Below are 27799 nucleotides of genomic sequence, written 5' to 3' on the forward strand. Positions count from 1 at the left end.
ACACAGTGGTCATTGTTACCCATCTATCCAGCAGGGTTAGTTAAGCCTGTTTTCCCATGGTGATAATGCCTCAGTATGCAGGGGGAGTTTTAGGCACTAATGAAGTCTACTATTTTACTGCTTTTAAACGTGGGTGTTTTCTTTTACTCTGCTTGTGTTTAATAAACCTTGTTATACGGGATTACACTATGGGCATTTCCTTTCTTTGTGCCTAAAACTCCCCCCCCCGCATACTGAGGATAATAAAGCGGTCCTCCACCCTGAAGTGGATGTTCCGCTCATCTGATCCCTCCCCCCCTCCGGTGCCACAATCGGCACCTTTCAGGTGGGAGGGGGGTGCAGTTACCTGGATAATCCAGGTATCGGCACCCACTTCCGGGACAAGACCGCCGCAGATGCCCAGCCCCCCTGTTGTGTTCTGGGAAACACACAGTTCCCAGGACACAGCGGGGACCAGCAGAGACGCACAGGGCAACTCGCGCATGCACAGTAGGGAACCGGGCAGTGAAGCCACAATGCTTCACTTCCCGATTCCCTGACAGAGGATGCCGCCAACATCGCTGGACCCTGGGACAGGTGAGTGTCAATTTATTAAAAGTCAGCAGCTGCAATATTTGTAGCTGCTGGCTTTTAATATTTTTTTTAAAGGTGCAGAACCACTTTAACAGAGGGACCTGAACATCTAACTACAAAATCTGGGCAGAAGGATACAAGCTCGCCGTTCGTGGATTCATGCCAGCTATAAGTGAGTTCATTTATTATGCATGTCACCACAAACTACCTCATATGGGATTACGCTATGGGCTGTGTTTTTTTTTTTTTTTTTATCTAAACCCCACATACTGAGACCCCAATCGTTTAAGTTCGCTGGAGCTGGTCAAAAGGACGTTCAAAGATCACCTACAACTCCTTTTATGCCGTATACCTTATGGCAGTAAGGTGAGAGGCTTGTGCACACAGAGGTGCCACCCATAGACGATTAGCTGGGCACCGATCGATTGATTGCTCACAGTGGAGGGATTCACTATTTGTGTGGAACATTATTTCAGACTGCAACACTGGAATTTGTTTCTTGTTTTATCACTCTCACTACCGGACTATATTGGTTTTATCCAGCTTTATTGCACACTCAGTGGTGCATGTTGGACTTCATCACACTGTTTATTAATTTGTTCACTTATTCATTCGCTGTCACATTTTGTTATATAGATTTCATATATTTGGTTCCAGATTTTTCTTTTTTCATCACATGGTATTCTATATATTTTGTATATCGAGTTGATACACATTTGTATACCACACACGGCGCAACGCCATCATGTACACATTTATATATATTTTTCTGCTTAGGATCAGTTAATCAGGTGCTTGCTGCAGTGTATTTAGCCCCCTAGCTTCACCTTCATCTTGACAGCGCAGGAGTTACTTAACTTTATATTTTACCTTATATCAGAATTGTTCAGCAGACTCTGCTGAACAATTCTATAACTCAGCGAATTACAACCCGCTGACCAGAGTTATTAACCCCTAATGTGACCGTAAAGTGCTGCAGAGAAATTGGGCTCTCTTCAGTCCCTTTCTGTCTTAAAAAAAAAAAGAAAAGAGATATGGGTTTCTGTTTACGCCTCTGATATCTCACCAAAGACCCCCCCCCCCCCCCAAAAAAGAAAAATTAAAGATACATTTCTGTCAGCTGATCCCACGATGAGCAGGTGGATGACAGGTCTGCGTCCAGTCCGCTAATGCAGAGAAATTGCACAGAGCATCCTGGATCCTCTTCTGCTTTGGTCCCCCGCCACCCCTCTTGGTTCGTCCTCCTCTTGGTGTGACACTGTATGAAGCCACTTTCTAAGTGGGGACGACACCTGGCTCAATTCCAGGCCACACTGCCTACGTCAATAGAAACAGACAGCCCGGTCCACCATTACCTCATCGCAGGATTTGGCTCCCACTGCATCAGCAAGCCTGTGAGAGCGGGGAGAGCTGCTACAGGCGGGCAACAGTGCTGGACTGAGGTCAGCATACTTCTACTTAAACATTTTTTACCTTAATGCAGGAAAGGTATTAAAAAGTAAAAATGTTTAGGCTTTAGAAACACATTAAAGTGTATCTAAATCCAAAAAGCAAAAATCTAATATATACAGTGGGGAAAATAATTTTGATCCCCTACAGATTTTGTAAGTTTTCCCACTTACAAAGAAATGAAGGGTCTACAATTTTTTATCATATATGTATTTTCAATGATAGAGACAGAATATAAACCATCCAAGATTTTACAATACATGGTCATGGTCCATCGGCCCCTTAACCACTACAATACAGGGCACTTTCACCCCCTTCCTTCCCAGCCCAATTTTCAGCTTTCAGCACTCTCGCACTTTCAATGACAATTGCGCGGTCATGCTACACTGTACCCAAATTAAATTTTTATCATTTTGTTCGCACAAATAGAGCTTTATTTTGGTGGTATTTATTCACGACTCAGTTTTTAATTTTTTGCGATATAAGCGCAAAAAAAGCGGAAATTTGGAAAAAAAAACAATATTTTATTTTTTCTATTTTAAAAGAAATCCAATAAAATCTAATTTTGTCATAAATTTAAGCCAAAATGTATTCTGCTACATGTTTTTGGTAAAAAAAATTCCCTTAAGTGTATAATAATTGGTTTGTGTGATCACGGACATATGTACGCAAATTATCATGTACATATGTGTGCAGATAATCATTGGAACATGTGATTTTAGTGGGACATATGTTTTTTTATTTGGGGACATGTGTGGTGACGTGTATTGTGGTGACACGTGTGTTTACACTGTAGGTTTATACTAGACTAGTGATCAGCGAGTAAAAAGCTGTAAAAACAGCTCATACTCACTGATCACCAGTCGGCTGCAGCGATCTGCTCTCCTCTCCTCAGCGATGACTTCCGTGTGAGGAGAGGAGAGCCGATTGCCAAGCAACCGGCTGTTTGTTTACATCACAGGACGGCCGTGATTGGACACGGCCGTCATGTGATCAGGAGGGCCAATCACAGAGCCCTCCTGCCGATCTGAGATGCGGCGTGTCTGGGTGACACAAGCGCATCGGGATCACGCCGCTGCGCGGGCGCGCGATCCCCCTCCTTCTGATGGACGTTCAGGAACGTCCAGTCAGAAGGAGGCGGCTCCCACCCGGCCTTATATGTACATTGGCCGGTGGGAAGTGGTTAACAACCGGCCCATAGCCGAATGACGGCTACAGGGCAGTTGCTTAACCCTTGGGGCGCACACTCGAGAGAATCCGTGATGCGCCGGGTCACATCTGCTCATCGCGGCTGTTTACCACGTGATTGCTCCATCAAATGACGGAGTGATCACTTGTAAACAAACCGATCGGTAAGAACTGATCGGTACAGTGAGAGGGGAGAGATCGGTGTCAGCAGAGCTGTGGGCTGGATCTGCAGTGCCCACAGCGCTGCTTACCAACAATTAACCCCTCAATTCCCTGCCATACTTGGTGATACCCTGCAATACCCAGCCATACTCGGTGATACCCAGCCATACCCGGTGATACTCTGCAATATTCAGCCATGCTCAGTCATACTCGGTGATACCCTGCAATACCCAGCAATATTCTGCAATAGCCTGCAATACCCTCCCATAAACTGCCATACCCAGCCATAAACTGCCATACCCAGCCATACTCAGTGATACCCAGCCATACTCAGTGATACCCAGCCATACTCAGTGATACCCAGCCATACTCAGTGATACTCGGTGATACTCTGCAATACCCAGCCATACTTGGTGATACCCTGCAATACGCAGCCATACTTGGTGATACCCAGCAATACCCAGCCATACCCGGTGATACTCTGCAATACTCAGCCATGCTCAGTCATACTCGGTGATACCCTGCAATACCCAGCCATACACGGTGATACCCTGCAATACTCAGTGACACCCAGCCACGCTCGGCCATGCTCGGTTGTACTCGGACTCTGTATGTGGCCAGGCTGTGGAAGTCTCACACATGTGGTATCGCCGTACTCAGGAGGAGTAGGAGAATCTATTTTGGGGTGTCATTTTTGCTATGTACATGCTATATGTTAGAAATATTGTATAAATGGACAACTTTGTGTTAAAAAACCCCCAAAAAAATTAATTTTAATCACTTCACACCCGCCGGCCATCATATGACGTCCTTGACTTTGTGCGGGGATATCTGAATGATGCCTGTAGCTACAGGCATCATTTAGATATCAGCTTTTTCAGCCGGCGATTCCCTACACCATAAGAACAATCATAGTAATTGTTCCACTGCTTGATCATTCTTACAGGAGGCGAGAGGGGATGCCCCCCCCTCCCGCCGCTCTCCGGTGCTTCTACCGACTCGTCAATACGATCAAAGCCAGGATCGTTTTTTCATTTTTTTATTTCAGGCTTCCCAGCCTAGAGGTGAGATGTGGGGTCTTATGGACCCTATATCTCACTGTAAAGAGGACCTGTCATGCCATATTCCTATTACAAGGGATGTTTACATTCCATGTAATAGGAATAAAAGTGATCAAAAAATGTATTTTTGGGGAAAAAAGTGTCAAACTAAAATAAAGTAAAATGAACAATACATTTTTTTTAAAGCGACCCTGTCCCCATGTGCTCGCATGCAGAAGCGAATGCATGCGTAAGTCCCGCCCACATATGAAAACGGTGTTCAAACCACACATGAGGTATCGCTGCGAACATTAGAGCGAGAGCAATAATTCTGTCCCTAGACCTCCTCTGTAACTCAAAACATGTAACCAGTAAAAAAATTTAAAGTGTCGCCTATGGGGATTTTTAAGTTGCGACGTTTGGCGCCATTCCACGAGCGTGTGCAATTTTGAAGGGTGACATGTTAGGTATTTATTTACTCGGTGTAACTTCATCTTTCACATTATGCAAAAACACTGGGCTAACTTTACTGTTTTGTTTTTTTAAAGCACAAAACAGTTTTTTTCAGTTTCAGTTTTTTTCCCAAAATAAACGCGTTCCAAAAATTGCTGCGCAAATACCGTGTGAGAGAAGTTGCAACGACCACCATTGTATTCTCTAGGGTCTTTGCTAAAAAAACATATATAATGTTTTGGGGTTCTATGTAATTTTCTAGCAAATAAATGATGATTTTTACATGTAGGAGAGAAATGTCAGAATTGGCCTGGGTGCTCCAGAACGCCTGATGGTGGTCCCTGCATGCTGGGCCTTCGTATGTGGCCATGCTGTGTAAAAGTCTCACACACGTGGTATCGCACATTTGTGGTATGCATATGCTGTTTGTGAGAAATACCCTGATAATATGACAATTTTGTGAAAAAATAAAAATAAAAGGGGAAAAAAATCTTGATTTTGCAAAGAATTGTGGGGGAAAAATGACAACTTCAAAAAACTCATCATGCTTCTTACTAAATACCTTGAAATGTCTTCTTTCCAAAAAGGGGTCATTTGTACTTTTCTGGCATGTTAGGGTCTCAAGAAATGAGATCGACCGTCAGTATTTCAGGTGTGATCAATTTTCAGATATTGGCACCATAGCTTGTTGACTCAATAACTTTCCCAAAGACCAAATAATATACACCAATTTGTACTTATTTTTACCAAAGATATGAAGTAGTATAAATTTTGGCCAAAATTTATGAAGAAAACTTACTAATCTGCTAAATTTTATAACAGAAACGAAGAAAAAATTTTTTTTTACAAAATTTTCGGTCTTTTTTCTTTTATTGCACAAAAAATAAAAAACCCAGCGGTGGTTAAATACCACCAAAAGAAAGCTCTATTTGTGTGAAAAAAAGTACAAAAATGTCATATAGGTACAGTGTTGCATGACTGAGTAATTGTCATTCAAAATGTGAGAGCACCGAAAGCTGAAAATTGGCCTGGTTATTAAGGGGGTTTAAGTGCCCAGTGGTCAATGCGGCAAAGTTGGCCTGTATCTTTAGCAGAAAAACAGCCCCAAAGCATCATGTTTCCACCTCTATGCTTGACTGTAGGGATGGTGTTCTTAGGGTCAGTCAGCATTTTTCTTCCTCCAAAATCCTTAATCCTATAGAAAATTTTCTGAAGGAAACCGAGTTGCTAAGCGACAGCAAAGAAACCTTAAGGATTTAGAGAAGATCTGTAAAGAAGAAAAGTGGACCAAAATCCCTCCGGAGATGTGTGCAAACCTGGCTACCAACTACAGGAAACGTCTTACCTCTGTGCTTGCCAACAAGGTTTTCTCCACCAAGTACCAAGTCATGTTTTACTTGGGGATCAAATACTTATTGTACTCACTGAAATGCACCTCAAATTTAAAACATTTGTATCATATGTTTTTTTCGGGATTTTTGATATTCTGTCTCTCTCATTTAAAATACACCTATGAAGAAAATTATAGACCCTTCATGTCTTTGTAAGTGGGCAAACGTACAAAATCTGCAGGGGATCAAATAAGTATTTTCCTCACTTGAGCAGCTTACCAGTCCTTTGGTGGGATGGCTACATTAGTTTCCTTTTATCCAGCTAAGAACATGCTCAGCAAGTACAAAAAATACCTGTTCATTTTGACAGAAATGCAGTTCGTGTCACTTCCTATGAGCTAAAAACACACCTTAAACAATGTTAGTAAACTCCTAATTCAGTAAACCCCATGCAATGGGGATGAACAAAGGCAGACATGTTTGAAGGCCAGCCTTGTATCAATCATAGCTCCTTCCATAGGTACAAGGGAGAAGTAAAAGTGTACTCATGAAGGGACAGAAAATACACTATTTACGAGATTATTAGCTGAAAATAAAGGGAAACATTTAAAAAAAATGCAGCCATCACATAGTTCTAACACACATCCTCTCCTGGGATGACAATACTGCTCCTTCACAGATACAGTAGAGTGAGTGAGCAACGTCACCTTAGAATAGGTATTGTGTTACTAACAGCAACACTGCGTGTAAAAAAAAAAAAAAAAAAAAAAAAAAAAAACATTGCAGCCACCTCAATTAAGGGCTAGTAAATGGCAAAACATACAATATTTGTTTTTGGGTTTGGATACACTTTAAATGATCTTTATGCAAGGTAATGCTGATACGCATAACACAGGTATAGTTAGTATAAAGTACGTCTGACACCTACCAAAAGAAGCCGTATCCCTGTGTCCAGATCAATGTTCCACCAGACGGATGTGTTAAAAACAAAGAGCTGTACAATTGATACGGTGACCATCTCCAGCAAGGCATTTTCTGTGTTCTGCCATATCTAGAGGAAAATAAAAACACCTTGCACATGACCATTAAAATAATTTACGCACACGTATATATAAAACTTTTATATGTGGACACAAATAACACAGAGCAGCAGCCAGCAGAGCTGTAGTTTGTAACTGAGATATGAAAAATATAAACCTGTGCCAAAAGCCCTTCACCAAAATCAAATAAAATATTTTTAAGCATGCTGAGAAAGAAGGTGTTGCAGAGATTCATAGAGCTCCAAAACATTTCTAACTAATCATTAATCAGAAGCTTAGCTTCCATATTCTGGGCTCAGACTAGAGAGAGGATCCCAGCATAAGTATAGCAATATGATGTTGTCATGTCCATGCTTGCTGGGAATGTGACTGTAAGTGAAGGGGTCATGGTAGCAGACTTCAGAACTGAAAGCGGAGTTCAGTCAGCAGCTACACATACCTTAGTCGATGACTTTTAATGTTTGGACACTTACCTTTCCTGAAATCTAGCGATGTCAGCTCCACAGGCGATGTTTCCATCGGCTCTCGGATGCTGCCATCACTATTGCCTGTAAGGGAAACCTACTGCGCATGTGCATATCTCACAGCGGTGGTGGAAGGAGGAGGATGGCCGAACTTCCAAGTTATCTCGATGCGGCGAGATCTCTTGGAAGTGGGGATGGATACCTGTCAAAACACAGAGTGTTACACAGGTATACACAGGTCATATACAGGTATCCTGTTATGGTTGGATTTATAGTGCAAGGAACTCCCAGAACACCAATGATGGGGAACTATAGCTCTAAAACAGGGGTGCCCAACCAGTGGTCCGGGGGCCACATGTGGCCCGCGGAGCCCCCTGATGAGGCCCGCGACCTCCTTCTGTGGGGTGGCAGATTGGCAAGCCCAGATCATGGGTTGCAGACCCGGCATCCAAGAGCATCCGTGTTAATGAAGCCGGCAAAGCATGCAGATGTGGAGCAGAGCTGTATAAGCTGATGCTTCCTGTACAGCACCGTCTCATGCCACAGGCAGAGTGATACCAAATGCACTCTGCCGGGGACAGCAACAGCAGGCGATACTTGAATGGAAAACTGTTATTAAAGGTCAGTTTATTACTAAAATTGCAGTGTAAATATGGGAATATCTGGGCAGTGGTAACTGATCCGCAGGTACAATGCACCTTCAGGTTACCTGCACTGAGGCATAGACTTCTGTTATTATCTGGGGGTTTGGTGTGCTTTCAGAAAGTGCACCACACCTGCAGGATATAATACAAGTCTAAGGCAAAGTGTAGCAAAGACACAGGTGCACTGCGCTGCATTAGTGTGAAAGGCTCCTTTCACACAATCAGTCCGACTCAATCGGACCCTCCATTCACCTCTATCAAACGGCAGATGTAAACAGATTTGTGTCCTTTTACACCCGCCTACCTCCAATCTGATTTGCTAAAAAAAAAAAAAAAAAAAAAAAAAATAACAGAAGGAGATCAATCCCCTTCCATCAGGGTGGATCAGAGGTCCCATAGAGTAGAGTGGGCTGTGTCCGTGTCTGCTCTACACAGACCTGTCATCCTGCTCTGCTCATTGTGGCCCGCGACCGGTTACCAAGTCGCTTTTTTTTTTTTTTTTTTTTTTTTTTTTTTAAATCTTTATTTACGGATTGCAGGCAATACAGAAACATACTGATCAAAACATGTTACTCCTCTTTCCTTGGTACCGATTAATATACATAATACAGTAAACAGATCAATTGGTAAATTAGTATGTGATAGCATTATCACTGTGAGTAACCTACGGCTACGACACCGGCTCTCCCATCCAGCTGGCTGCCCAGCGGTATATAGGGCCCCGTCTGGCCGTCTCAGAGAGGTCCCCAGCGGTGCTGCACCTTGTCGCCATTGGGGAGAACCCTGGGCCGCAGCATCTGAAAAGTTGCCATTCCTCGGTAAGGAAGATGAGGAAATATTGTGGCCAAACCTTGGCAATCACTATTTTTTACTTAAGTTGAGGGGAAGGGAAAAAGTGGGGGGAGGGGAGGGGAAGGGGAAAAACGGGGAGGGGTTACCAAGTCGCTTAAGTGGCCCTCGCTCTTCAAAAGGTTGGGCACCCCTGCTCTAAAGCATAGGCACAATTCTAAAATGTACACAAGCCCTGGTGTGGAAAATTTCCCATGTACTACAAGTTAAAAACAAAAACCCTATATATAAACAGGCAGAAAATAATAGTTTACAATAGAATTTCTCAAATAGTGAATCCTGCCAGAATGAGCCTCCATGTTTCAATTGCTTTAGTCAAAATGCTCCTCAGGGGGAAAAAAATAGGAGGTATCTAGATAATCAAAAACATATAAAGATGTAAAGAATTATAAGGAAAACAATCCAATGAATATCAGACTTCTCAAATATAGATGGAAATCCATGAATTTTGGCAGGATTTACTATTTGAGAAATTCCATTGTAAAAGATTATTTCCTGCCTGTTACATATAGGGTTTTTTTTATTTTTTAACTTGTATTACATTAGAATTGTTCAAAACCAGAGCTTGTGTACATTTTAGGATGTCCCAATGTCCCATTTTTATTAAAGTCCCAAGAGGAAAACAAATAGAATGGACTGAGCAAAAAAAACAAACTCAGAACCTACCAAAAGAAAGTGCCTTTGCCACTGTCTGCGTCCCTGGAAAGATCCTGGTCATCACAGGAAATGAGGTGAGATCTGTGCACTAACATTTAAAGACCGGAAAAAAACCTGGATATAACTTCTAATGCTGCATACACTCGATCAGACTGTCCGGCCAACAATCTCCCGGACTTTGCAGCGGAGGTCCGCTGGACTTTCCGAACGAGCAGACTTGCCCACATGCGCCCGGACTTTTCCTGTGGACAATCTGCCGGACTATGGCGGGGGTCCGCTGGACTTTTGAAATGAACGGACTTGCCCACACACGGAGTCAAGTCCATTAATTTTGAACATGACTCCAGGTAGATGGGACTAGCGAAGGAAGTCAATGTCGCCGCCTCCATCGGCGAGATTGACACCTCGTGAGCCCCGTCACCTGGTATGGATTTAAAGGGGAATCCCTATGCTGAAAAAATGGCATGGGGACCCCCAAAGTCCATACCAGACCCTTATCTGAGCATGCAGCCCGGCCGGTCAGGAAAGGGGGTGGGGCCCCCACTCCAAAAGCACCTTGTCCCCATGTTGATGAGGACAAGGGCCTCTTCCCGACAACCCCGGCCATTGGTTGTCGGGGTCTGCGGGCAGGGGGCTTATCAGAATCCGGGAGCACCCTTTAATAAGGGGCCCCCAGATTCCGGCCCCCCACCCTATGTCAATGAGTATGGGGTACGATGTACCCCTACCCATTCACCTGGGGGAAAAAAAGAGTTAATAAAAAAACACAACACAGGTTTTTAAAATATTTTATTAGACAGCTCCGGGGGTCTTCTCGCCGGGCTCTTCTGCTATCTTCTGCTCTTTTACTAGCTCTTTTACTAGTGGAGGAGCCCGGCTTTCTCCTTCGTTGCCGCCGCTGTCTGGGGGTCTTCTTCCGACTTCGGGGGTCTTGTCCCTGTCTTCGGTTCTTCTTGCTGAGCCTCCGCTTTCTCCTTCCAGCAATTTTACTAGCGTTGGCCCGGTCTTGTCGCTGTTGCCGCCGCCTTCTGTTTCTTCTTCTTCCTGCTGCTGCTTCTTCTTCCTCCTTCTCTTCTTCCGATTGACACAACGCTCTCTCTGGCCGTAATGGCGGACTTTACTCCATGTGTGGGCAAGTCCGTTAATTTCAAAAGTCCGGCGGAATAGCATACAGACGGGCGGATTGTCCGCCGGACTGCTGAGCCCGGCGGACAATTTTGAGTCAAGACTTCTTTCTAAGTGAGCCCACACACGGGCGGATTGTCCGGCAGACTCTGGTCCGCCGGATAATCCGATCGTATGTACACGTCATAACCCCCAAACTTAAATCCAAGCTCCATGAGAAAACAAATCAACTGTAGCTTAGGCCGGCCATAGATGGTTAGAATCTTGGACGGTTCCCGCTGAACCGGCGAGATTTAAACCATGTATGGACAGGCTGTATGTACACAGTCGACCCAATCAACTTGGGTACAACCAACCTGCCAGATTTTGCATGCGATTATCTATGGTATAGCTGCTAGCAATAATCACTGTATTCTCAGAGTGAGGACAGTTCCCCCCCAACCCCCCTTGTGAATACAATGGCTTGGTGGGAGGGATTAACAACCAGTGTTTGCAGGCAAGAAATTCACTTCGAGTATGGGCTGCTTTCGTTTTCAACAAATAGACACAATAGCAGGCGCTGTCAGTGGTACACTATATACATTTAGCACATTAGAGACCTGTTTCTCTTGTCCAAATCAAGTATAAAATGTTAGAAATTTGGGGATTTATCAATTACAAATCTGATGTAAGTACGAATTGGTAAATATTCGGGTAAAGGGACACATTAAGGACTAGCGGGGGTCACAGATTTCCCAACCTCTGCCTACTCCATGAACAGTTTGTAGCAGGTGGAATATGGTTGACAGCTACAAGCAGCACACATCTACAGAGAAGCTGTTAAACATGCATGATATAAGTGACTAGAATAATCTATTTCACTTCAACTGAGGGTACAAAAAGGTACATTTCAAAAATGCTACTATTGGCCTTAATGAGCTCAAGGCAACTCATTTTTACTTGTTTCAAATGGTGCATGGAATAGATGGTGATTGGGCATACTGTAATTGCCTGTGTATGCATAACTGAACAATCCATAGTCAAATAAATAAAATAGACATATTTATTGTAGTTTTACTATATAATGCCTACCCTGATACAACTTATTTTTAACATATTTCTTTTGTAAACTACCATATACATTGCAGATGGTCACGGAAAACTATGTTGTTTTTCTCAAATTTATGTCAAATTATTATTATTTTTTTTCTTGATAATCTGTAATGCATTAGTGTGAAATCTGAAATAATTCCTGTACTGAACTCAATTATTAGTATGTGAAAACCTATAATTAATCTTTGCAGACACTTAACCACTTAAGGACTGGAAGAATTTGTCCCCTTAATGACCAGGCCATTTTTTGCGATACGGCACTGCATCACTTTAACTGACAATTGCGCGGCTGTGCTACACTGTACCCAAACAAATTGACGTCTTTTTTTCCGCCACAACTAGAGCTTTCTTTTGGTGGTATTTGATCACCTCTGCGTTTTTTATTTGTTGTGCTATAAACAAAAAAAGGGCAACAATTTTGAAAAAAAAAAGAAACAAAACAATATTTTTTACTTGTTGCTATAATTTATATCCCCCAAAAAATTCTTCACCAGTTTAGGCCAATATATATTCTACTACATATTTCTGGTACAAAAAAACAAACCGCAATAAGCGTATATGGATTGGTTTGTGAAAAAGTTTTAGCGTCTACAAAATAGGGGATTTATGCCATTTTTAGTATTATCTTTTTTAACTAGTAATGGCGGCGATCAGCGATTTTTAGTGGGACTTCGACATTGCGGCAGACAGATCAGACACTTTTCTGGGACCATTGACTTTTATACAGTGATCAAATAGTCACTGATTACTGTATAAATGTCACTGGCGGGGAAGGGGTTTACACTAGCGGGCAATCAAGGGGTTAAATGTGTTCCCTCATGTGTGTTCTAACTGTGGAGGGATGGGACTGCCTGAAGGAGGAGACTCATTGCCGTTCCTAATCTTTAGGAGCAGCAGATCTGTCTCTCCTCCGCTGACAGAACTGAGATCTGTCTGTTTATATAGATTCTGTCTCTGTCAGGGGCAATCACGGGTGGCCGGAGGGTTTCGCCACCGCTGGCCACGAACATCGGCATCACGCCCCGTGTGCGCTCGTGCCCTACAGCTCTTAAAGCGGCCGACGTACCATGCCGGCGATTCGCCCAGGGGAGCCAACCTGCCGCAATTATACTGGTTCCTTAAGTGGTTAATGAAACTATAGAAAGCTGTATTATACAGCAATTATATGGCCTGGCCAGTGAGGTAGAAGCAGTTAAGTACAGGAATTAAAGTTTCATATGGCTATGATTGATGATTGTCATCATACCTTGGAGTAGAATATAAGAATGAACCTCAAAATGTGGGATTTTTTTTTAAGCAATTGAAAGCTGAGTTGCCCACAACTTTTAAAATGTTTTTTTTTTTTTTTTTTTTTTTTATTGTGAAGCAAACAACAAACAGGACAAAAAAAACAGAAAAAGTCAATATCCATAAATATTCACCCCCCCTAAAGTCAATACTTTGTAGAGCCACCTTTTGCGGCTATCACAGCTCCAAGTCGCTTTGGATTAGTCTCTATGAGCTTGCCACATCTTCCCACTGGGATTTTTGCCCATTCCTCCTTGCAAAACTTCTCCAGCTCCTTCAAGTTGGATGGTTTGCGCTTATGAACAGAAATCTTTAAGTCTGACCACAGATTTTCTATTAGATTGAGGTCTGGGCTTTGACTAGGCCTTTCCAATATATTTACATGGTTCCCCTTAAACCACTCAAGTGTTGCTTTAGCATTGTGTTTGGGGTCATTGTCCTGCAGGAAGGTGAACCTCCATCTTAGCCTCAAATCACAGACAGAGTGGTACAGATTTTTCTTAAGAATATCGCTGTATTTAGCACCATCCACCTTTCCCTCAACTCTGATCAGTTTCCCAGTCCCGACTTCTGAAAAACATCCCCATAGCATGATGTTGCCACCACCATGTTTCACTGTGGGGATAGTTTTCTTTGGGTGATGTGACGTGTTGGGTTTGCGACAGACATAGCATTTTCTTTGATGGCCAAAAAGTTACATTTTAGTCTCATCAGACCAGAGCACCTTCCTCCATACATTTTCAGAGTCTCTCTCATGCCTTTTTGCAAACTCAAAATGTGCCATTTTGTTTTTTGCTGAAAGCAATGGCTTTCTTCTGGCCGCTCTATGGAGTGTACAGCTTATTGTCATCCTATGTACAGATACTCCAGTCTCTGCTGTGGAACTCTGCAGCTCCTCCAGGGTAACCTTAGGTCTCTGTGCTGCCTCTCTGATTAATGCCCTCCTTGCCCAGTCTGAGTTTTGGTGTGCGGCCATCTCTTGGTAGGTTGTGCCATGCTCTTTCCATTTGGTTATGATAGATTTGATGGTGCTCCTAGGGACCATGAAAGATTTGGATATTTTTTTTAGAACCTAACCCTGACTTGTACTTCTCAACAACATTGTCCCTTACTTGTTTGGAGAGATCCTTGGTCTTCTTGGAGTGTTTGGTTAGTGGTGCTTCTTGTTTAGGTGTTGCAGCTTCTGGGGCCTTTTAAAAAGATGTGTATATGTAATGACAGATCATGTGACACTTAGATTGCACACAGATGGACATCATTTCACTAATTATGTGACTTCTGAAGATAACTGGTTGCACCAGAGCTTTTTATGGGCTTTATAAAAACATACCTACACACATGCCAATTATCAGTTTTTTTATTTCTGAAAAATAGTTCTATGTATTTATTTTTCTAATTTTACTTCACCAACTCAGACTATTGTGTTCTGATCCATCACATATAATTAGGATTAAAAATTGAACTAAAGGCTGAAATGTAACAAAAATAGGTAAAAAGCCAAGGGGGGTGAATACTTTTGCAAGGCACTGTATATGTTTTATACAAATAACACATTGTTTTGTTTCACACATTTCAAGGTTCATTCTTATATTCTGAATCAGGTAAGTACTCTCCTTGTTCTCGTAGCAATCTTGTCGCTAGTGAGTGGCCACCAGGAATAGAATTGCAAGTGTGACAGAGGCCTAATGGTACACTGAGCTGGATGTCCTGGCTGAGCACAGTTACAATACTTCCAAAAGCAGTTCATTGTGTTAAACATGAATTAAAAGAGAGACTCCATTTCATTGTACATCTATAACAGAAATATTTCTGACAACTGCTAGAAGGAAGGAATATAGGAGCTGTATCTCACAGCACTCCCTTACCATCCTGTAAGCCCTTGTGAGTCCAATGCAGGCTGATACCGAAGGCAGTGAATACAGTGAAGAATCCAGAGAGAGGTATGCCACCATCATTAAAGGAGACGCTAAAAATAAACATAGGAACAAAATAAAAGGGTCAGTCCATTCAGTAATTACCATTTTATTTTTGAGTAGATTCCACTGGGCTAAATCACCTTCTAATTTTTATACCCCAGGGGGATGTCAGTAATAAAACTCCTACATCTGACTTCCCAGCTCCTAGAAAGGCCAAGGCAGATGCTAAGTAACTTTCCCAGATGGATCTTTCAGTTCAAAGAATATAGTCCCTGAAATGTATAAGAAGTTGAACAGTCTAGCCAAGACTAAGTGCATCTAAAGCCAGACAGATACAGTAGATAAAAAAAAAAACTACACTAGGAAATGATTAAACCCATTTCATTTGCTGTATGTCTTTCTTTGGTGGTATGTCTCTTCTCTTTCTGTACCAAAGACACAACTATAAGTGAGAGGAAAGATCATTAAAGTGAAAGGAAATAGCTTCTTAGAAAGTTGTCACTGAAACAGATGTCCTCTCTATTCCTGTCCTGTGACATCTGTAACAGTTTTGAATCACTTCCAATTCCAGAGACCATGATCACCAGGCCAAAGAGAGAATCTGAATCTCCCAGGGACAGAGACAAAAAAAAGAGCATCTATGGTCAAATAAAAAAAACAAAAAAAAACATATATTAATTTCTACATTGTATTTCAGTTATTTCTAGCCTACTCATATTAATCTGATTGACCTTGAAGATTGTGCACTTACTTTGTGAAGATCACCACACATTTACTTCCTTGTGATTCTGTGGCACATATTCTCTATGCTCTGTGAGAAGGCATTGCTGTGTCAAGGAATTCACAAATCCTGCCTTCTGATCTACAGAGGTGCAGAGAGGAGGAGCTTCAGGAAATATTACTTGCAGACAGCGAGGTACTATGGGATATGTAGTGCTTGAAAATTTGAATTCTCTCCTTAAGAGCATAGGACAGTGAAGGCGAACCTTGGCACTCCAGATGTTTTGGTACATTTCCCATGATGCTCTGGTACCTTGCATTGTAGTGGAGCATCATGGGAAATGTAGTTCCAAAACATCTGGGGTGCCAAGGTTCACCATCACTGGCATAGGACATGGGGATAAGTTACTTGATCCACCTGACAATGGTGGAGCGAAAAGCAGGATGCCCTTTACAAGAGCCCACAAGCAAAACAAAGAGACAAGGCAATCCAGGCAATGAAGGGCAATTTTCTTGCCATATTTTGGAGCAGGATAAAAACAAGAAAGGACAATGTCCTTATTGAAGTGAAAAGAAAAGACGATCTTAGGTAGGAAAGAAGGTTTTGGTCTAAAAACGTGCTGTTCCTTTCGAATTGAAATTCGGACGCATTTTTGTTTTTCGGAAATATCAGAATTTTTTCGAATTATAATAGTATATAGAATAGAATTACAATAGTACCGAATTTAAATGAATCCGAAATAACGAAAAAAAATTCAGAGGAAATTCAACTTCTAATTGTTTTTGAATACTTTTCGAATAGTTTTTAAATTCAAATAGTTTTTAAATTCAAATAGCTTTCAAATCCGAATAGCTTTCAAATCCGAATAGCTTTCAAATCCGAATAGCTTTCAAATCCGAAAAAGTTGAATTTCCAAAGAGAATACAATAGAAAAAAAAATAGAAAAGAATATAACAGAAAAAGAATAGAATATAATAGAGTTAAAACAGAACACAAAAATAGAATATAACAGAAAATAAAAACAGATTAGAATAGAATAACACAGAAAGAATATAACCATCTTCTAAAATTTGAATTTAAAATAGAATACATTTTAATACATAGGAAAAGAATAGAATAGACTAGAATAGAATAAAAAAAATAGAACGAATATAACCATTTCACAAAATTCTAATAGAATCAATTAGAATAGAATAGAAAAGAATAGATTAGAAAATAGAATAGTATAGAAAAAAACAGACTAGAATGGAAAGAATATAACTATCTTCCAAAATTGGAATTTCGAATAGCATACATTTGAATAGAAAATATTATAATAGAATAAACAAATAGAAAAAGAATACAAATAAAAAAAAACAATAGAATAGAATAGAGATAATATAACTATTTCCCAAAATTCAAATAGAATCAATTCAAATTTGAATAGAATAGAATACAATAGGAAGATGGTTATATTTATTCTATCCTATTTTTTTCTATACTATTGTGTTATTTTCTATTCTATTTTCTATTTTATTCAAATTTTAATTGATTCTATTTGAATTTTGGAAAACGGTTATATTATTTCTATTCTACTTTATTTTTTTTAATTCTATTCTTTTCTATTCAAATTTCAGAAAATGGTTATAATTTATTACATTTTTTTTTATTCTATTCCTTTATTTTCTATCCTATTTTGTTCTGTTTTACTCTATTCTTTTATTTTTTGTTATATTCTTTTCTATTCTATTCTGTTGCTTTATTTTCTATTCTATTTTATTCTCTTTGGAAATTGGAAAAATATTTGAATACGAATCGAATTCGAAAACTTTTCAAATCGGAATCGATTTGAATACTAACAAAATTAATTCTGAATAAGAATTAAACAAATTTACGGTAAATAACGAATTTAAACCAAAATTTTTTCATTCTGCACATGTCTACCCAGAAGTAAGCCTCTTCTAAGGATGATGCACAAGAAATCCCACAAACAGTTTGCGGAAGACAAGCAGACTAAGGACAAAAATTACTGGAAACATGTCCTGTGGTCTGATGAGACCAAGATACATGTATTTGGTTCAGATTGTGTCAAGCGTGTGTGGCGGCAACCAGATAAGTACAAAGGCAAGTGTGTCTTGCCTACAGTCAAGCATGGTGGTGGAAGTGTCATTGTCTGGGGCTGCAGGAGTGCTGCCGGAACTGGGGAGCTACAGTTCATTGAGGGAACCATGAATGCCAATATGTACTATGACATACTGAAGTAGAGCTTGATCCCTTCCCTTCGGAGAGTGGGCTGCAGGGCAGTATTCCAACATAACGATCCCAAACACACCTCCAAGATGACCACTGCCTTGCTAAAGAAGCTGATGGTAAAGGTGATGGACTGGCCAAGCATGTCTCCAGACCTAAACCCTAATGAGCATCTGTGGAGCATGCTAAAATTGAAGGTAGAGGAGCGCAAGGTCTCTAACATCCACCAACTCTGTGATGTCGCCATGGAGGAGTGGAAGAGGACGCCAGTGGCAACCTGTGAAGCTCTGGTGAACTCCATACCCAAGAGGGTTAAGGCAGTTCTGGAAAATAATGGTGGCCACACAAAATATTTGACACTTTGGCCCCAATTCGGACATTTTCACTTTTGTTGCCAGCAGTTTAGACATTAATGGCTAATAAGATATCATCCAAATAGACAATTAAGAAAAGATTAAGATACTCTCTGAAAATGTAATTTGCTAAGTGCTAGGAACGTTGCGGGGGAATTACATAATCCGGAGGGCATCACAAGACACTTCAAATGTCCAAAACGTGTCTGAAAACTGGAGTTAGTACTTACCAGTAACTCCTTTTCCAGTGGTCTTCCAGGACAGCCCTTGAGAGATGGAGTCCCTCCTATCGACACATGAAACACATTGCCCAGTTCAAAAGGCAGTCCCTCAGGTCCCTGGTTAGTCATTTACCAAGAACCGAAGGATGGAACTGTAAAAAAATATAAATAACAACAGGTAATAACGTTAGTACGTCAACATAATAAAAAAGGTTGGGATCGTGCTGTCCTGGAAGACCACTGGAAAAGGAGTTACCAGTAAGTACTAACTCCAGTTTTCCCAAGTCATCTTCCAGGACAGCCCTTGAGGGGATCCCCAAGTACTCACCAGATTAGGGGGGGGCACGGCTTGGAGGTCTTTCCTCCCAAAAGCCTGATCCTGACTAGACATTAAGTCCAGACGATAATGCCTTGTAAAAAGTGGAGAAGCTTGCCCATGTGGCTGCTTTACATATTTGCTCCGGGGTGGCACCAGCCCTTTCTGCCCAGGATGCAGATAATGCCCTTGTGGAGTGGGCTTTAATAGCCCCAGAAGGATCCTTGTTCATAGCCTTATACCCCCCTGCTATAGCTAGCCTAATCCACCAAGCTATGGTGACTTTAGAAGCTTTTTGCCCTTTACGTTGTCCGGAAAAAAAGCAAAACAAGTGAATCTGAGATTCTGAATGAGCTGGTTACCCTTAGATATTCTAGGATACACCTCCTCACATCCAATAAATGAAATTGTCTCTCTTTCTCATTTGATGCATTTTGGCAAAATGAAGGGAGGACAATATCTTGTGGCCTATGGAAACTAGATGCCACCTTTGGCAAGAACCCAGGGTCTGTCTTTAGGATGACTCAGTCCTCTAAAATCTGTAGAAATGGCTCTCTGATGGAAAGGGCCTGGATCTCACTAACCCTACGGGCTGAAGTGATTGCCACAAGAAGAACTGTCTTGAATGTAACTAGTCCTAGAGAGGCTTCTGAGATAGGTTTAAAAGGTGACCCCAAGAAGGGTTTTTAGCACAATTACTAGATCCCAGGATGGAGCTCTGTCGACTAACTGGTTTACGCCTAGAAATCACCTTACAGAATCTAGCGATGAAAGGATCTTCCTGTAACCGTTTCTCTAAATATACACTTAAGACTGCTATCTGAACCTTAATAGTGAATGAATGAATGAATGAAATACTTGTATAGCGCACAATGCGAACTGAATCGCCTCTAGTACTAGGATTCAGACCTTTCTCTATCCCCTCCTGGAAAAAACTGTAGAATTTTAGTTGTATCCATGTTTTTCTCTTCCCGGTTACTCAGCCAGCTATTAAACTTCCTCCAGACTTTCCTATAAAATAGCTCTGGTGACCGATTTACGGCTCTCAAGTAGGGTCTGAAATACCCCTTTTGTCAGGCCCTTAATCCTCAAAATCTCTTTCTCAGTAACCATGCTGAAAGGTGATGAAAAAATGGTCCCTGCGACAGGAGGTCCGGTCTGCAGGGAAGTCTCGGAGGAGGTTGGTCTGTCAACTGTAGCAACGTTGTGAACCATGGTCTTTTGGGCCAAAACGGTGCCACATGTCTCTTCTGCGAGGAATTTCGCTATAGAGACATGTGGGATGAGGTGAAGAGGGGGAAACACATAAGCCAGGCTGAAAGTCAATGGAGTTTGTAAGGCATCTACTGCCAAAGGCTGATCCCCTGGGCATAGCGAGCAAAAACGTTGAACTTTTGCATTCTTTTTGTTTGCAAAAAGGTCCACTACCGGCCTTCCCCAGTAAGCTGCTATAAGGTTGAACACTTCCGTGTGTAGAGACCATTCTTGATTCGAAACTCGTTGTCGACTCACGAAGTCCGCAGTGTTGTTCAGCTCCCCCTTCAAGCGTATTGCAGAAATGGATCCTAGATTGGATGTTGCCCACTGAAATATGTGCCTGGCCACCGACATTAATCGAGTACTTCTAGGGAATAATCGAGACTGACTGGAGTCTTAATGGAACTAGTGCCTCCCCGAGAACCTTGGTAAAGATTCTCGGGGAGGATGACAGTCCAAAGGGAAGTGCTCTGCACTGAAAAAGATAAACTTTTGCATCTATCTGGATCGCCAACCGAAGGAATTTCTGCCATTCCTTCCTTATTGGGATATGCAGATAGGCGTCCCTTAAATCCAGGGTAGCCATAAACACTTCTTTCTGGAGGAGATTCCTTATTGAATAAATGGACTCCATCCGAAATTTTTTGTAATGGATTGAGTGCTTCAGAGGTCGGAGGTTCATGATTAGTCTCAACTTTCCTGATGGCTTTTTTACCACAAAAACGTGCAAATAAAAACCGTCCCCTTGTTCCTGAATAGGGACTGGTGTCAATATCCCGGAGAGATTTAAAGGTTGATGCCATCTCATCTTTAAAGGAGCCAAGGAATTTTGCCAAGGGAGAGTCTGCCTGAGTTTTAAGTAAGCCTGCAATACACTGCCTGCATAAAAGGCTTTGTTGGAGCCTGAGGATAGTTTATTTCCACAGTTGGGGCATTTTTTGCGGCCTGCCTTGTCTTCCCTCTAGGCCTCCTTAATCTGAAATAAAGCATAAATGAACTTCGCATCAGAACCTTGTGCCTCTCTTTAGTGAACAATCCATGCTGCAACCACCACTGCTGTTCCCGGGACCGTGCGGTAACCACCACCATGGGGGAACTACAAATCCCAGCCTTACAACCAACCCCAGAAAAGAAAACCACAGTAAGGGCTTGCCCAGCATCCTACCTGGGTTTGGCTGGTGCCTGCCTCCACCTAGGTGTCCTGGGGATTCGCCTCCATGTCCCCCCTCATGAACTCCGGATCCCGCCGCTAGTCTGGTATAGCTGGAAGCTGGTCGGGACTTTGTAAGCCAAGGTTGGGCTTTCCCCTTCCTCCTTGTGTCTCTAGAGATCCGGAAGCGGAACACACACAGTGATGACGCGATTCCGCTGGAAATGACGCTCTGCGTCTCCGACTCCCATGGCAAAACATGGAGCTGAGATGGACGGATCCACTCACCGCTCCTGGCGACGACCGGCGTCATCCTGCCACTGGCACACCTCAGCAGGGGAAGGAGGGTGGTAACGGGTCTGCTCCGATCAGCTGAATGGTACCCGAGCCCAAAAACAATGAAGGTAAGGACTAAGCTGGAGCCGCTGGGTAGGATCCGGTCCCCCTGTGCGGCTCCCCTGAGAGATGAGTCCTTCCCTGGTTCCAGGCAACATGTTCCTTCGGAGGAAACACAAATGACTGACCAGGTACCTGAGCGACCACCTTTTGAACTGGGCAGAGTGTTTCCTTGGTCGATGGGAGGGACTCCATCTCTCAAGGGCTGTCCTCGAAGACAACAAGGGAAAGACTGTTTTCCGCTCCTCGCCTTCCCTGATGCAAACTAGGTTCTAGTCCAGTTTTGTGAACACTCGGGCTTTCCGGAATCTCTGAAATAACTCAGTAACAAGGGGAAGTGGGTACCGATTTTTGATAGTAATTATGTTAAGGGAGTGGTCCTTTTTCTTCACAAAGAAGATGCCCACCCCGGCATGTGAGGAAGACGGGTGGATGAGGGGTTTCTCTGCCCCTGGAAGCAGTTTGATTGGGCAACTGTAAGACCGATGAGGTGGGATTATTATTCTTGTCAAATATGTCAAGGAACTTGTGGAAAGCATGAGGAACGGATTGACTGGCATCTGATACTGGTTGAATAGAGTCACGCTGGAGGATTATTGTGAAGGCACCACAGTGCTGGAGACAGAAGCTAGATGAACAGGTGATCTCTCCTTTGTTCCAATCGATTTACGGGTTGTGTGCCTGCAGACAGGGTATTCCTAGGATGGCCAGGAGCATAGGAGGTCTGGTGATCAGAGTCAGTGGTTGCTAGAATAGGGATTGATTAATGGGTCCTAAGCTAGGAGTGGTGCCATCAGCTAGGTACAAGTCATGGCTTTGCTTTTTCAAGTTAAGAGGAATACACAAGTCCTTGGCAAAGGTTAATGTCCATGAAACAACTGCAGGCTCTGGAGTCAATGATTGCCTGCAGCTTGACCTCCTTTCTAGCCACATGCAATGAGAATAGGGGGAATGACATGAGTGGATAGAGTCCTGGATAGCTGGAGATACGAAGGGTATGGTTGATGAAAAACTTACTTGGTCAGACAGGGCAGCTGCACAGGAAATGACCCATGGCTCCCCAGTTTAGGCATAGGTTGCCTTGCTGTCAGCATGCCCTCTCTTTGGGGGTCAAAGCAGGTCGAAGAAGGCTAAATTGCATTGGTTCTCCTTCAGAAGTGTTGGTGGCCTGAGGAGCAGTAGCAGGAACACTTGGTCCCAGAACCTTTGGTAATATCCATGTGGGTCGAAAGGCATGAATGCATCTGGAGCATGGTTCTCACTGGCGGCGATCCAACTGGATGGAAAGTTGAGGTGGGAGGCGGGAACTTCAACCCTGGCTAACTCATCCTTGAGGGTTTCCGGACAAGGCCAGCCAGAACTGGTATTTCTAAGCCATGTCATTCCATCTAGCATTGGCTGACCATTTGAAAAACTCCACAATGTAGTCCTCCACAGGTCCTTGGCCTTGCTGTAGGGCATGAAGGGTGGACTCAGTGGTGACGCTTCTTTTTGGGTCATGGCTTTGAAGAATGATACAACAGAATTTAGTGCTGGGTTCTTTTGTTCCAACAGGCTATGAGTCCAGATTTGAAGTTTGTCAGATAAGAGGCAAATAATGAACCCTACGCCTTGACAGTCTCAAGTGCAAAAGTCCTTTGTTGCAGGGCGAATTAAAGTTTGCAGGCATTGTTAAAGGCCATGAATTTACGTTGGTCCCCTGAAATGCATTCAGGAGTGGGGACTCTGGAGGCGGTAGCACCACACCAGATGTAGCAGCGAGTGGAGAACTACAAGGTGTAGCTGCAGAGGCATAGCTAGCAGAAGGAAGCTGGTCAGCGGGTGTCATGGGGGCAGTGTGGGTGTGAAGACATCCTTCAAGTTGGAAATAACCATCTTGCAAGTTTTTAACTGCTGGTGTGGGAGCCGCCAACTGTTGAGCCTCTAACACAGAAGTACCTCTCCCGGCCTCAGATATAAAGCTGGTTGATACGATCACGTACCTGGTGCTGGAGGTCAATGGAGAGATGTACTTGACTGAGGTGCTCTCAGAGGTACACCCAGATATACAGCTGATGCACTGGGATGGTGTCTGCAGACAGGTGATGCCCAATTAGAAGTAGCAGGTCTCTAGTAGAACAGAGAAAAGGAGTTGGTTTGAAGCCAAAATTAGGTACCAGGTGTGGATCAGAGCAAGCGTATTCAGGACAGCCAAGGTCATACACAGGAGAGCAGGGAGAGCTGCTCCATTAGACAAGCCGGGGTCAGGTCAGGAGGCAGGAACGAGACAGGTCCAGAGGCTAGCCAAGTCAGTAACAGGTATTCACAGATGTAAGAGGTACACAGGAACCAAATATAAGCAACTAGGGAATCCTGCCTCCAAACCAAACAAGTAGTACTCACTGACTTAATAGCGGGGGGTGTAATCAAAAATATACATTACCCAAAGCAGAAAAACAAAAAAAACATTTGATACTAACACACGCCCTAAAGAGTTAAACTAAATATATTTATTGGCTATTATCAGCAAGAATACAAAAATGCATAATCAACGATACCCCTTAATCCTAACCTAGGTTAGCCCTCACTTTAGGTGGCTGGGGGTATTTATAGTTGTAAGACAGGGAGTGTCATATTAGGGGAGGGAGGGAGTCATCCACTGCATCAACATACCCCTCTCTATTGAGAGGAGGAATGTTTTTACATGTATCTTCGTAGAGGTATGGTTTGTTCTTGGGGAATTGGTAAAGTATTGAATAATTCCCTTGTATAGGGACTTTATATGGGGTTTATATTAGGGATTAAGGGGTATTGTCGATTATGCTTTTTTGTATTCTTGCTGCTTATAGCCAATAAATATATGTAGTTTAACTCTTTAGGGCATGTGTTAGTATCATATTTTTTTTGTTTTTCCGCTTTAGGTACACAGGAACAAACAGAGCCAAAGATCAACCAGATTGCAGAGGGTGAGAAACCGGAAGCACCAATCTGAGTGTAATAATTAGATCCAACTTATTGTAAAGGATTAAAAACACTCACAAAGCAAGGTTAAAATAAAGCCCATCTGGTGTTTGGTTAGGGGCTTTCTTACCCTAGATGAGCCTAATTTTAACCCTCCTTTGTGAGTGTTTTAAATACTTTACAATAACTTATGCAACTAATTACTACACTCAGGTTGACGCTTCTCTCTCACTCTCTCTCCACTGCATTCACAGAGCTGGTTTTCTCTGAGGACAGCTGCCATCGTTTACATTGGACTTATGTATTTTCTCAGTCCCATCCATCTATGGGCTCATTGATAAGAGCTGTTACTATCGACAGGGCTATATACTAGTATTTAATGTATACTATATATCATATACTATACATGTTGTATGCTTGTTATTTTGTTTGTTGCGTCAGCTTTTTATCCTCTAAATGTTGAGGGTGCCTGGCTTCCTTATAAACTGGGCTGGTAGTGTGCATAGCTGTGCGCCAGAGCGCGTGCGTGTTCCAGCGCGTACCTATGCATCAGTGTGCCTGCACAGATGCGCACCCATTGTGCGCAAGTGCGCATTCCTGCGACCATGCAAAGTACTGGCAAGAATGCCAGGTCTTCGAGCACCTCTGCTGCAGACAGTGCCCTAACATGGTGAGTGTATAGCCAGCTTAAAGCAGGGATTCTTAACCTGGGGTCGAGGGTTCATGAGAGTTAGATAAAAATAACATAACATTTGCATTCACAGTACAGACCCCAATCCAAAGACCAAAACGTATTTTGTAACAAGTGTTAATTTCCTTTTGCATGAAAAGGAGTGAGTTTTTTGTTAAGATTGCTTACTTTATTCAAACTTCGTGTATGTCATGTACAGTATGTATGAGGCAATCAAATTTCAATAACACAACGCGCATATTCATTGTATGCAAAACTGTGCTAATGTGACTATTTATGAGCAGGGGGTTCATAGCTTTCATCTTATTCTTATAGGGGTCTGTGACTCACAAAAGGTTAAGAACCACTGAACTAAAGCAAAAACACTTTTTTGGAAGATCATGCAAAGGACAGAACTTCTGCCAATGGAGTTGACTGACTAAAGGAGCAGAGTATGTTTATCTGGCAAAGGAGGCATGATGCACAGCTTCACCTCATATAGTATGCCAACTTCTCTTTGCTAAATGAACCTATACTCCTAAAAGTGTACTCCACTAAAAATGTAAAATATGGGAGTTTACTTTGGCTTGGCCTGGTGACTGTACTGCTTTCTTTTTTTCAGCCTGTTTGTTTTGGCAGTGACAGATACACTTTACTGAGAGATCTGGAGTATATTTGACCCCGTATCTCTCCTCTGCCATCAGAAGCATCTGATCAAACGAACATGTAAACAACAAGCCAAAACCAAGAGTGACAAAATCCTTGTTGCTGCCTTCCAGTTTCATACACCATAGAGAAGATCAGGGAATGGATGTTCCTTCTTCCTCTATGTTAAGCACGCCTGACCACCTACATTAGTCCCAGGTTCACTGTTGGAATGGGAACGCCTGGGAAAGGCAGTAGACACCTGCGAAGACCCTTGTAAAAGTGATCAGGCAGCTGTATATGATACCGGATAGCTTTTACAGAAAAAAATAATTGCCCGATCTAAAAAATGATACCAGGATCATGGCTGAAGCTGCAGCCGTGATCTTGGCATAACCGCTTAAAACCGAGGACATACCGGTACATCCTACTGCAGGAAAGTGGTTAAATCTGTAAATTCAGAGCTTAGGAAATTAATTTGGGTCGATAAAAAAAAACCTAGACTAAATTGTAGCTTCCCATCCTTTCCCCAAGATTCATGGTGAGGTGGCAGCTCCAGACATAACTAAAATATCACACTGCATCCTCACCCCCCCCCCCCCCCCCCAAATAAAAAAATCTTGTCTGGAGTTAAGATGTATACAACTGTGAGAATTCAATACTTACCCAAAGCGAGCAAAAAGCTCCTTACAAGAGCTGCTTTCTGTAATCGACTTTGTTTCTTCATGAAGACATTTAGCATCCTAATGTCATTTTGAAAAAAGGGATTTCTTATAATCCCCAGAATATAAGCACCTTGAATTTCTCTGAGCATCCACAAAAAGACTAAAAGTACAATGAGGCAGTAGCTCACGATGGCCTGTGGACTTTGTAAGGAAAATGTTGAATAACAAAAGTGATGTAACAGACTGGACTCGAGCAGGACCAAGCTCAGGATGACACAGTAAAATAACGGCTCTTTCCAAGTCATTTTCCAATGGAAGCCATCACTAACTCTTGTACACCTGCTGCTTTTACTGAGGAGGACAATTGCCATCTCTGTTAAATTAAGACTGAGGATGAAGCCAAATCCACTTATGAACAAGACAACACCAACTGAATTTGGAATGAAATAGGCCGATATGGTTACTCCAGCTGATATGATAAAAGTGATGAACAACCTGCCAAAAAAGAAACAAAGAAATGAAAACATGAAAGTGTATCAAATTTAACATATGATACATAACTTTCATTAATGGATATTATGTAAGGTTTTGTTTTTTTAATTCCCTTTTCTAATTTTGTTTGGTAATCCAGCCAGTGGGGATGCTCCTCATCACAAGGTGACAACACTGCACCTGTAGCATCTCACTGATTGAGCAAAGTTGTCAACCTGTGCTTCCAAGAACTACAGGCTGAAATGCCAACAGACGGTGCAACAGCAACATGTTCTATGCAGAGAGTTCCAGACACACCTTCTGAAATGTCCCCAGAACCATCGATGACAGTGGCTTTGAAAACTGTGCAATTGAACTTATGTTCTGCGCAGGTTTTACTTACAAATAACATAGATAACTTTTAATAACACTTTAATGCAGGACACCAGTTAAAATAAACTTTAGTCCTATTACGTATTCATTCAAAAATATGCA

The 27799-nt window shown here is 42.3% G+C and overlaps 1 protein-coding gene across 3 annotated transcripts in view; it reads right to left on the reverse strand.

The window, feature by feature from the left end:
* Positions 1–27799, reverse strand: part of PCNX4 (pecanex 4) — a 115625-nt gene that overhangs the window by 33519 nt on the left and 54307 nt on the right. For all 3 annotated transcript variants that reach the window (XM_077464386.1, XM_077464387.1, XM_077464388.1), the window contains 3 exons: positions 26835–27328; positions 15220–15320; positions 7125–7247 (listed from right to left, as the gene is read on the reverse strand). In XM_077464386.1, the coding sequence (XP_077320512.1) occupies positions 7125–7247; positions 15220–15320; positions 26835–27328 (718 nt within the window). The remainder of the gene's footprint in view (positions 1–7124; positions 7248–15219; positions 15321–26834; positions 27329–27799) is intronic.

Source organism: Lithobates pipiens, unplaced genomic scaffold (assembly GCF_037356315.1).
Source record: "Lithobates pipiens isolate NorthernLeopardFrog02 unplaced genomic scaffold, aLitPip1_a1.2 Scaffold_30, whole genome shotgun sequence".
NCBI lineage: Eukaryota > Metazoa > Chordata > Amphibia > Anura > Ranidae > Lithobates > Lithobates pipiens.